Raw genomic sequence first — 12730 nt, forward strand, 5'->3', positions numbered from 1 at the left:
GATTTCTCCCCCTCCCATCCTGTATCTTTTCTTACTGAATCTAAGAAAAACCCCTTTTGCTCTGTAATTCTTCCTGTGAAATTTACCTTCCTGGTTTTTGCCTGTTTCAGCTTATAAAATCTTCCAGAATCTTCCTACTTTGCACCATTAGCTTTCATCCTTATGCTGTCTGCAAATTTTATTGCCATATTTTTAGCAGGTTAGTCTATTTATTTAAAAATATGTTGAATAACATAAAAAGAATAACTAGAATTCAGGCCTGTCATATGCCACTGAACACTTCTTCCTTCCACCTTGATATGGGTATCCCCCCCCACATTAAGCTTTATAAAAGGTAAAGGTTCTCCACGTACATATGTGTTAGTCATTCCTAACTCTTTAAAGCTGAAAGCCAGTGCAGTCTGAAGACGTCAACATGGTCATGTGGCTGGGCATGACTAAATGCCGAAGCTGCATGGAACACGGTTACCTTTCCACCAAAGGTAGTTCCTACCGTGTTTCCCCGAAACTACGACATGTCCTGATAATAAGACCATGCCATATTTTTCAGGTGGGCAAAAATATACGCCCACCCCTGAAAATAAGCCCCCTGGACAACTCCCCCCCCTCCAGCAAGGCAGAGCGCCACTTACCAACCTAGCAATATCCCTAAGGCACCAAGACGCAGGAGCCGAGGGGGGGTTAGGGGGACAAAGGCACTCACATTGTTTGCCGCCTTTGTGATACTGCTAGGTTGGTGAGTGGCGCTGTGCCCAGCTGGAGCAGGGGGTTGCTGGGCGGCTGCTCTCTATGGTTGTAGGCTGGCTGCCGGAAGACTCTCTGTCCCACCAGAGTCTTCCAACAGCCAGGCCACAACAGTAGAGCTTAGTACCAGAGCGGCCACTGCCGGAAGACTCAGCAGTGGATCTCCAAAGTTTGGAAGCTAGTTATGCTCAGAGCGCAGCGGCAGCGTCCTTGCCCTGCAGGGAGAGCTGGTCCAGGGCATAATGAAGCTGGGAGGCACGCGAGCTGGGGCAGAACAGGAGCTTTAACAAGCTCCCTTTCCAGTCAGGCAGAGCGCCACGTGACTTAGCGCCTTTGGGATATTACTGGGTCATGAGTGGCACTCTGCCCGGCTAGAAAGGGGGGTTGCAGGGTGGCTGCTCGTGAGCGTGGTCACCTCATGGCTGCTGTATTGCGCTGCTGCGACAGCTCAACACAGCCGTTTGCCCCTGAGGCTGTGCCCAACTCTTCAGGCGCCCGCTTGCAAGAGAGCAGCCACCTGGCAACCCCAAACCAATAAGCCTCCCCCCAATAATAAGGCCCAAGTAACATTTTTTGGGGGGTCAAAAGAAAATAAGACCCTGTCTTATTTTCAGGGAAACACGGTATTTTTCTACTTGCATTTTTACATGCTTTCGAACTGCTAGGTTGGCAGAAGCTGGGACAAGTAACAGTTGCTCACTCCATTACATGGCACTATGGATTCGAACCACCGAACTTTCTGATCAACAAGCTCAGTGTCTTAGCCACCGCATTCCACTCAATAAGCTTTATATTTTTTCCAATAAGCTTTACATCCAGACACTGGTAGCATGATCAAGGCTGCATTTTGCTACTCTATTAGCATTTCATGGGAGATCTGTGCACTATCATTGCACTTTCAAACAAGCAACTCAAGACAATGAATGCATTTAATATTCCTTCCTCTTATTTTTCCCAGAACAACCATCTTATGAGGTGAGTTATGCTGAGAGTGAGTGATTGGCCCTAGGTCACCCAGCTGGTTTTCATGGCTAAAGCAAGACCTGAATTGGAAATGTTATTGCTTTCAAAAGTACTAACACCTACATTTTTATATTATTTATCTTCAACTTTGAAAAATGTTCAAATGTAGCATGGATAATATCTATTTATGAATAAAACAATTCCTATGTTGTGGTTTAGTTCAGGTTAAATACTGAAATTTTAAAATGGTATTTAAGCACTACATAGAGTAAGATATATGTAAATGCTGCAATAAGAAATCAGCAGGATATCGTACAGTCCATGTGTGCATCATGGACTCTGTTATTCAAACTCCTGCTGCATAAGCAGTTCATAATCAGTACCACATAGCAAACCAAAGCAAAATCCAATTTCTATATCACCATTACAGGTCAATGTGCAACTTGTTTTTCTTTACTTATACTACTAAACACGAACAAAAAGACAAGCAAGTCATATATTTCAACGATGACATAAATTACAATGTACATTGCAGAAAAACTGCAAAGCCCAATGTGATCACTAAGTCGGAGACTAGGGCAAAAAGAAAACAACAAAAACTCCAGTTCTTTCCTCATTCACAAAACAGTGGAAACAAACATACTGCCCAGAAGTAGTAAGACTGGGAAGAAACCAGCTTGGATTTCAAAAGGAAAATGTTTGTAACATATACACCAAGGAAAAACTTTAGTTTTAATTATATATAAAGTCAGCAAGTCCCACTGAATTTAAGCAACATACAATTTAGGAATAGGAGTCTCTGAGTTTGTTTTTAAGTAAACTATGAAGTTGGCACAACCATGATTTACTGAATCAATTCTGTTGAGCTTAATTATTTACTGAACACACGAGCTGAACATTTTGGATTAACATGTCTTTGGATGGTTCATGATTCCGAGTGTCGTGCGCCCACAATTTTTGAATAAGGGAACCGCGTTGCACTCTTGCGTTGTAATCTTAGGCAAGAGCATAAAACAATCCGCAAAGAACTCGGTGAGTAAAACGGAGTTAAAGGAACCTCACTATGTCGGGCCTTCTTCCCGAGGTCCGCATAATTCTCACCTGTTTGCTACTGAAACCTTTGAGGACCGCCGCCTTGTCGTACACATGGCATCTTATCACCGTGCTGCCCACGTCTATCCCCAAGATATACTTCACCTCCGGGGCAAGAGCGCAGGCCGTGGCACCGTTGGTGGCGGAGGCATTGTTGGCCGCTGGTGTGCCGCTATCGATCAGTTTCATCGGCGCCTCGCCTCTCCAAGCCCAGGCAGGCAACTTTCCGCAGAATCTAACACAAGTCTTCTCGCAATGGCTCCGGCGGAAAGTGTCAACCGACCCTTTGGGGGCCCGCCAGTAACCGCCCGTATTTCAGGGGCGGGTTTTATGAGGCGAGAAAAAGGGGGCGGAGGCTCTTCGCAGAAAAGACTCGCGCGGGGAAGCCGGAGCCAACCAGGGAAGGGAAATAGGACGAGCGAACTGTGCTGAGTCGCTCCCTTTCGCGGAGTTCCCAGGCGGCTCCCTCGATTGCTTTATTCTAATTGAACTACAGAGACGATTGCAATCTTTGTGTTTCCGTAGGGGTGTCTGGGGGAAATAACTGAGTGGGGCGAGGGCAAGAGCTGAAGGCGGCGAGCAATTTTCCACGAAGTTGCTTGTGGAGGCAATCATAGGTTCTCCAGAGGCCGCCTACGAGTTTAAAACACAAAAACTTGTTTGGGTTTTCTAGTATACTTTGCATTCTAGGAACTGAAGCCCAAAGCCAGGTGGTTTCTTTTTGTTTCTAGGATGATGCAACCGCACAAATACGTTATTACAATTAAAAGATAGGTGCTGCGATTTTAGCCTTGTTCGGTTTTTCCACTCTTTAAAGGTAAAGGTTCCCCTCGCACATATGGGCTAGTCATTCCCGACTCTAGGTAATTCTTAAGAGTTACTTAAGAGTCATTAAAAACAACACTGCCTCTACTCGCAGATCTGCAGTGTAAAAGGAGTCAAAAGGAGGCGGAAACGGAAAACGAACCACTTTTCAAGGTTCCCGTCTTCCCCTGGGCGCTATTGGCACTATCGGGGGAGGGGTTGCCAGAAATGAAAGGATAGGGGATTGTATCCATTTTTCTTACTGTAGGTGATTCTGGGAGTAGGACGGAGAAGAGAGGAGGGAGGGTGATCTCTTCAGCTGCTTTTTCCTTAGGTATCAGTATATAAAGGATGGATGGGGAGATGGCACATAGGGCTCCTTTCTCCAATTCATAGTGAGAATGGAGAAATGCCTCCATCCTCATTTCTTCCCCTTTCTTCAAATGAGGACAAGCCCTGAGGATGAACCAGGGTGGGAAATTCCCTCAGGACTTCCTTAAGGTGGCTGAACTTTCTGCCGGTTCTAACCTTAGATACTTGAGGACTAAGGGCTGTTCCACACAACAGCTCTAAAATAACAAAAATTCTGCCCCAAGGAAGAAGCTGAGTTTGCACAAAGTCGTGGAAAAGGTTTTACTAGTTTGTGCATTGGGGATGACCAGGTTGTATACAGTAATCTTTGCATCAAATCTCAGGCAAATAGGGTCGTTCTTTTCAAATACCAGAAACTGAGAAAGCAACAAACTTCTCTCAGAAAATTTATTAGGAAAAATTAAAATGATGATGGACTTAAAGGGAAAAATAAGTTATTTAAGCTGAAAACAATTTAGGGAAGAGGGCAGTGTGTGGTTGAATCAAATGAGTTTTAGGCAGCTTTGGTTTCCTGAAGACTTCGATCCAGAGTGACTGGAATGAGACTTGATGTACTCCTTCCCAAGTGGGTTACGAACAGACGTTCTGTTTATGGCAAGGGATTTGTCTTTGTTACTGATGGCCTTGGGGAGAAATAACCAAGTCTTGCCAGCCTAAGAGACAATGCCAGCCAATGTAATTGTTCAGTCATCTCTAAATTGGGAGAGGAAGATAAGAAAAGGCTTATTGGCACAAGTAGAAATAAATCACTGCTGATTTTTTATGTATTATTGAGGCAGAGATGAGAGGAAGTGGGGAGAAATTATGCTTAGTTAAATGTTTTAATGAAATACTGCATAAATTGCTTTACATGCCTGGAAATAAACATATCACTATTAGTAAACAGTGAAATCACAAGTTCTGTTGAATGTTGTATTATTTCTGATAATCTATAATAAACCATATTTATAAACCATTCAAAATGTTAAGAAGGAAACAAAAAGACCAGAACACATCCTCTCCAGTAACTAAGATTTAGATAAAGCAGAAAAACAAGCAAAAAGTAATACCCTAATCAACTACTAAGGAGAAAACCATACCCCACAGCCACAGGGCAGGACAATCTATACTATATAGAGGGAACAAACCCCACACTCATTAGTAGTGATACTAATTAGTTGGGTAAGGACTCTAAGAACTCTATAATCCTTTCTAGTTCTTCTTTCAAAATGTTTTCCTTGGAAGCGGTATGAAAATATTTTTTTCTCATGCTACTTTATTACCATAACTTTTATATTATTAGTCTAATTGATTAGATGTGACTGCTCTGACAAACAGGGTGAGAGGCAACAGGAATGTTCCAACACGTTCACAAGATTTAATGAATGACTATGAGGGCAGCTCCATTAATCCCTTTATTAAGAAATATTAAAGCATGTAGAATATCTCGTCTTGACCATACTTGACCAACTAATCGCATTAAGTTGTAAATTACTTCCTCCACCCAAGCTTTAGTTGGCAACTTAAAATGCAAAACACTAAATAATTTTAAGGACGCACATCTGCAGGTAATGAAGGTTTAACTTGTGTTTAATCTACTTCTAATGCTACCTATTTCTTAATTTTAGAGTTAATAGATTAGTGGCATTTTCTCTCTCTCTCTCTCCCTTAGACTGGTAGCAGGCTTTTTTTCCAAGTGATAAAACTTCATTTTTTATTCCTGGAGATCATATGTGCAGGGTAGATTATATGACACATTCTATTCTTTCAGTCTTCAATATTCTCTGGATTATATTTCTCAAACCAAAAATAGTTCAGCAGTATAGGTGTTATGCTTAATGGCAAAATAGCACAATGACTTATATACTGTTTTATAGCCCTCTATAAGTGGTTAACACTGTAATTCCATTGAATTTATTTTGATTGTATTCATTATTACTGTAAATATAGTCGACATATTGCATTCTTTTAATGCACTTTATCTATTGTATATTTCCTGTAAGCCACCATGCTATTGAAACAGCATAGGATTGGTAATAAATATTGTCTAATCCAATTTAGGTTTACTAGTCTACTTTTTTAAAATTAAAATTGTATTTTCAAAATCTACAATTGTCTATGCCCGTCTAAATTGCTATTACCTCCAGTCCTTCTTTTCATGTTCCTAGATGACTTAAAAAACATTTACGTAAAATCATCTATAGCCCTTTATTCCCTCTCCAATAAGAAGCTTTCCTAACAGAACCAAACAACCTTATTAGTATTTGTATTTCTGCACAGAAGCCTAAATGTGATCAGCAGGAAGACTGTATGGTTACATGCAGGCTTCTTTGTCAGAGAAAGATTTTTCAGGATTTTCTATGGTAGCTTGTTATATGTCCTCCTTAGCCATGGTGGACAGATATATTAAGAATCTGGAAGAGAGGGACTTTCCAGGAGGAGAGATAATAATAAGGATAGGAAGATATTTTTTTCTGAAATGGGGAATAAGCTCTGCCAGTCTCCCCTCCTTGACCTTAATTTTCCCTTTTGTGCCGACTGCTGAAGGTTGGCGGCGTAAGGAAGCTTTACCAATGCCTTCTTGGAACAAGAGTTTTTGAAGTATAAGTCATTTGGAGAACGAGAACATGGACTCTATATTCCTCAGAAATCAACATTTTGCTCTGTAGGCATGATTGTGCTGTGCAAATCAGTAGGAAAATTTGAATAGGTGAACATTTGGAGTTAAAACCGAAATGGAATATTCCCCATATTTTAAACAGTTGCTGTAGGAGCTAGAGCTTTGAGCTATTTGTTAAAGGCTAGTTATGGTAATTGGCTGAAAGATTAGTCCTTCTAGCCAAACCAAATGATAAATGTTCTTAGCAGGAAGAAGTAAGCACTTTTAATGCTAGTTTTAAAGTTGATGCATTATTCTATTTGTAGAGGATTCAACAGATTATTAATAGATGAGTACCTACAGATATCTACAACTTGTAACTTGTATGTAACTGGAAAAATATTTTAATGTTTTATGGCACAACTAATTTAACCCAAAAAAACCCACAGCTTTTAGACTTCCATAGTTTGGTTTTATATAGCCAGAGACAAAAACAGAATAAGTAAGTACCAGACCATCTTATCTGTCTCCTGAGAAAACTGTATGCAGGTCAAGAGCAATAGTTAGAATCAGATATGGAACAAACTATTGGTTCAAAATAGGTTAAGGAATACAACAAAGGTGTATATTGTTACCTTACATATTTAATTAATATGCAGAGTACATCATGTGAAATGCTGGGCTGGATGAATCACAAACTAGAATTAAGAGTGTTGGGAGAAATATCAACCACCATGCAAATGGCAGAAAGTGAAGAGGAACTAAAGAACTTTTTGATGAGGTGAAAGAGGAGAGTGCAAAAGTTGGCATGAAACTCAACATTAAAAAATCTAAGATCACAGCATCTGGTCTTACCTCTTCCTAGCAAATAGAAGTGGAAGAAATGGAAGCAGTGACAGATTTTATTTTATTGGGTTCCAAGATCACTGTAGACAGTGACTGCAGCCATGCAATCAAAAGGTGCTTGCTCCTTGGGAAGAAATCTATGGCAAACCTAGGCAGCATATTTAAAAGCAAAGACATTAACCTGCCAACAAAGGTGTATACAGTCAAAGCTATGGTTTTCCCAGTAGTAATGTATGGCTGTGAGAACTGGACCATAAGGAAGGCTGAGCACCGAACAATTGATGCTTTCGAACTGTGGTGCTAGAGAAGATTTTTGAGAGTCCCTTGGACTATAAATAGATTAAATCAGTCAATCCTAAACGAAATCAACCCTGACTGTTCTTTGGAAGATACTGAAGAGAGGACTCACTAGAAAATACCCTATGTCAGGGTTCCAAGTAATAGTAAATGTTGGGAAAGTTTGAAGACAAAAGAAGGGGGCAGCAGAGGATGAGATGATTATTTAGTGTCATTGACACAATGAATATTAATTTGTGGAAACTCCAGGAGACCGTGGAGGACAGGGGAGCCTGATAAGCTGTGGTCCGTGAAGTCATGAAGAGTCAGCCACAAGTTAGTGATTGAACATAAAAAAACAATTAAAGCATTTTCCAAATTAGTAAATGAATAAAAGTTTTTCTATGCAAAATCATTTAATGCTAAGAATCTTTTATATCTTCTTTGTACCATCAAAAGCAAGGTGATGCACTGAACAATTAGAAATGCAGTTGCAATACACATTTGAATCAACTGGTATATCTATATTTGGGTAACAAATTATTCATAGATAAATGTGAATACAGCTAATCAGATTTGACTCTTTTGGGACTGATTCAAACTTAATTTATTTGAAATTAAGATATAATAATTGTATTTTGACTAAGAATGTCATTTAAATTATACTTTTATTCTTCTTTATTTCATATTTACCCTGAATTCAGAGCTGGATTATAACTGCCTATATTAATTTTTATAGTTCAATTTTGATGATCCTAATGTCAGCATATGTAAAAAAAACCTAATACATGTTATCATTTGGCTACTAAAACCTCTTGCCAAATCATTACATTATTACATTTTAATACAAGTAGACAAAGCCAAGTCTTATATAAAATTATTGTATTAAATTTCTCCATGGTATTTCAACCATACATGTTAATCCTTCATTGTACATTGTAAATTTGCATTTTAAAATACCTTTGCACAGTATTTTATATGATATGATAGAATTCTGACATACACTCACTATACACAAAAATACACTTGATATTCATGCCAGTTTATCACGTCTCACTTGTTATGTAAACAAAGCATTTTCTAAAAAAGAAATTATAAAATCTGCACATTTTCCCTTTGAGATTTTAATAAAATACTGCTTTGTACAAGATTTGTGAAAAAATCCAGCATTTATAAAATACACTCTGAGAGGCCTTAAGCCAATTATTTATGTCTTACAACATAAAAAAAAACCCCAGGGTACCTTATATGGAAACTAATACTGATCTGGCTGATTCATAAGAAAAATAAAAACAGAACAGATGTTGTGTACAGATATGAATGAAATCATTGAAAGTAAGTGGCAATTTGGATTAAAAAACAAATATAAACCTAATAGGAAAAATGCATATGTTTGCTGGTTGTAAGTCAATTTTTTCTTTAGTGGCTAACACACAATTTACAGTTTGACACAGAAAAAAAAACATTCCAGGGCCTAGAGAATGGATGTTTATATTCCTAAACATGTAAACAAAAAGAAATTTAGCCTTCAGTCACACTGGCAAAAAGTGGTTGTCATCCATGGAAATCTGTAACCAGACCATACCTATTACCAAAACCCAAATTAACAGATAGCATAATTTACTTAAACTGAGAAAAATAATAGGCTGTGGATTTAAAACAAATGCCAGCATTAAATAAGAATTCTCTGTTAACATAATTCAAGGCAAAGTATAAGTAAAGTACTGTTTGTTCAAATTGAAAGTGGCAAGTATGGCCACTTCCCATGCTGTGATGTAACAATGTACTAATTTTGCATGAAATTGTTAAATTTCATGTTAAAAAGATGTTTTTTGTCTTGAATCAACATGGACTCGGCTTGGATGCTTGTATGTGGAGATAATATATTGACAGCATTATTTGGGTATTTTCCTAGAGTGAAATTACTCCAGCATGAAAAATGTGTTATTTGAAAGTGATCACACTAATTCATATAATGCTACTGCTGCTTCCAGTAAAAAAAACAAAACATTCTGAATGTTTCAAAAGTTAGTAATAAAACAGTATCCTGCTGATTCATGTTTTATTTCTCCCAAAAGACACTGAAGGTGAACAATGAAACAAAAATAAAAAGACTTGTGGTGTATCCAAGAATGAGTTAAGACTCTCAATTATTTCTTTTTAGGAAATCATATGAATTTTTATCCTATAAAAAAACAACTGTTCCAAATTTTAAATAGTTCATATTCATAAATAAGGATAGGTTCAAAGCTCATGTTGTATGCCACATCCAAGTGTGTGGGATCATTGAGCAACGTGCAGAGATAATTTTTGCGTTCAGGATAAAACCAGATCAATAAATGTGTACCTTATTTGCTGGAACATGGTGCCATTTAGTTAAAGACATTTAACTAAACCATTGACAACCATTCATGACTGTTTAAAGATATGATGGCGCTGAATCAAGAGACTTATAACCTATGCCTGGGTGAAACGACCCTTCTTAGGTCTGCTGGAAAAGGTGCAAGGAGGAGTGGCAGTGACAGGAGAACGATGCTGAAGGCATGCAGTGATGCCATGCTCAATGGCTGCTGCAATGATGTCAGCCATATCGTCAGGATTAATGGTGACAGTCCTGGGAGCAGGGGAACCCACATCAATATCGGGGGTGATGCTGCTATCCCCATCAGAATATGATTCCCCCTGAAATCCAATCCCCTCTTCAGGATCCAAAGGAGAAGCTGGGGGGGGGGGAGGCATCCCCATCAGTATCAGTGGAAAGGTCCTCCATAGGGTTGAAATTAATTGGAGGAGAGGCCCTGGGCAAAGGAATTTAAAGGAAAATTAGCAAGGAGAGATAGGGAGACACAGCTAATCGAAGGATCGACTGAGTCTATTTCTGGGGAGGAGCTTCGTGGGCATGGCCTTAATACTTGTAGACCCAGTCTATTGGATCCTGACAGAGTCATACTTATGCCTGGATGTCTCCACCTACTGGAGAATTACAGCTGTTGCAGCACCCCTATGGTTGCCTGATCAAATTTTGACTGCTTGGCAGCCTGCCTACATTTATGACCCCAGGGGCACTCCTCCCCACCCATGCCCTCATCTGTGCCTTTTGGAACCCTGTCACCCTGTGCTCCACTGCCTCAGCTGACTTTCACTGTCTTCTTCCTCCCAGTGCTGAGGAGGTATGCCCAGCCTGGTTGGTGGACTCAGCTTCAGCCATGGAAAAATAAAACCCAAAGCAGACCTTTTGTAACCAGCTTCTGGGTGGGGGTAAGCTTCCCGTTCCTAAAAGGGGAGAAAAAATCCTCAAAGTAACCCCTTGTAAAGAGCTTCCAGAATGGATGAACTTACTGTTCCAACCTTTCCCTCTTTGGGACCGCTTTTAGTTTTTTTATGATGGGAACATAAAGCTCAGCTTTGCTGAGAAGCTTTTTGCAAAGGGATTGCCTTGAACTCCTCTCCCCCCCAGCAGAAGTGCTGCCTAGCCAAGCAGCCAGATTAGGCATACCTTGTTGGCAGTGGGAGCAAGGAAATGGTGAAGGCCGGGGGGGGGGGAGAAGAGGGGTTGCAGAGGACAGTGTGGCAGGGATCTCCTAGTGCAGGGTGGTAAGGTTAATTAGGACTGGGCTGAGCTTCTCATGGCGTGTCACACAGCCTCACAGTCATGCTGTTGTGGGGGTTGCTTGCTGCTCCACAAGGCAGAGTGCAGGGCAGTCAAAGGGCAGGGATTGGGTGTGAGATAGATAGGTGGGGGGAACTGGAGGCAGTCCCTTACCTTAGTGAGACTTTGGCTGGAAGGGACAAAGCCTGGGATGGTTTGGATTAGGGTGGGTACTCGCTTAATGATTCACAATTCTTAGTTAATGACAGAACGAGGACTACTGGGATTGCAGTCATTAGGCAATGTAATCAATAACATCTTACTTTATGAGCACATCATTTAGTGACAGAAATTCTGGTCCTAATTGTCGTATGTTCAAGACTACCTGTACAATAATTTTAGGATATGTTTAAGTTCTTAAATTGCTTTGGTATAATTCCTAGATATAATTTTATGTAAAGTTGGCAGTGCCACAATAGTTAAAATCTATTCATGCTGTATCAATTAAAAGAATCTGAAATATAGAAATAAAATAATGGTTACATATAAATAGTTTGTAGAAGTTATGTCATCTTTAAAAATGAGACAAATCATCAGGAATAATTCTTTCAGACTCACTTCCAGTTTTAAAAAAGCAATTCTAGCGGTATCAATATTATTGCTACTCTCTTGTATTAATGTTTAAAAGCCATTTTTAAAAATATTTAGGCAAGACGGCTAGTGTAACCACTTAATTTAAAAGTTTCTGGATTTTATCAACTAAATAAAGTTTTTTAATGAGCATAATTAGTATTAAAATAATGTGACTGGCAGAAAAATACTAATTAAAAGCATAATTTGGATTAGAATTAAAATTTAAAATTGTATTTATTCGTATAATACAATAGAAAGGTAAGCATTCTGTGTACCATACTTATTCTGAAGATTTCGATGCACCAAAATTGACAGCCAATTTTCTGGGTTTTCGTTTGGTGGAAACATTTTGTGTTGACTTTTTATGAGATACCCTTGAATTTGGAGATGCCATTTTTTCTTGAAAAGATGCTGCAGACGGAACAGTCTGAGAGGGTCTTAAAGGATCTGAAGAAGTATCTGGAGAATTCAGTTTTGTGGTGTCAGATATTAACTGATCGTTTTTTAACTGTGCATCCTGAAGAGAAGCTTGGAACTCCTTAGACTCAAAATTTATTTTGTTTGCAGCTGTTTTTTTAGTTACCTAAAAACAAAACAATAACCTGAATTACTTTTCCAAAAACAGAGAATGTACTTATATATGCATTCTATCTGCTGTCAAACTTACCTGCAAAGGTATAAATTGGTTATGTGTACCAACTGGTATAGTTGCAGGATATGCATGTCCAGGATATGGACCAGTGTAATAAGATTTGTTGTGAACTGGCATTGGTGGTCCCCACTGAACTGAACCAAAGGCAGGAAATGATGAAGGAAATATATTAGCTGTGAAA

General features: G+C 39.3%; 2 protein-coding genes across 4 annotated transcripts in view; both read right to left on the bottom strand.

Annotated features, from left to right (window-relative positions):
• GK5 (glycerol kinase 5) overlaps positions 1-3135 on the bottom strand; it is a 40630-nt gene extending 37495 nt beyond the window's left edge. Inside the window, exon 1 of the mRNA XM_032225254.1 lies at positions 2809-3135. Coding sequence (XP_032081145.1) covers positions 2809-2988 — 180 coding nt within the window. The 5' untranslated portion in view covers positions 2989-3135. The remainder of the gene's footprint in view (positions 1-2808) is intronic.
• A 5407-nt stretch (positions 3136-8542) lies between these two features.
• Positions 8543-12730, bottom strand: part of XRN1 (5'-3' exoribonuclease 1) — a 69338-nt gene continuing 65150 nt past the window's right edge. For all 3 annotated transcript variants that reach the window (XM_032225090.1, XM_032225093.1, XM_032225089.1), the window contains exons 42-43: positions 12565-12722; positions 8543-12480 (exon numbers count right to left, since the gene is read on the bottom strand). In XM_032225090.1, coding sequence (XP_032080981.1) covers positions 12178-12480; positions 12565-12722 — 461 coding nt within the window. In that variant the 3' untranslated portion in view covers positions 8543-12177. The remainder of the gene's footprint in view (positions 12481-12564; positions 12723-12730) is intronic.

This window comes from Thamnophis elegans, chromosome 10 (genome assembly GCF_009769535.1).
Source record: "Thamnophis elegans isolate rThaEle1 chromosome 10, rThaEle1.pri, whole genome shotgun sequence".
NCBI lineage: Eukaryota > Metazoa > Chordata > Lepidosauria > Squamata > Colubridae > Thamnophis > Thamnophis elegans.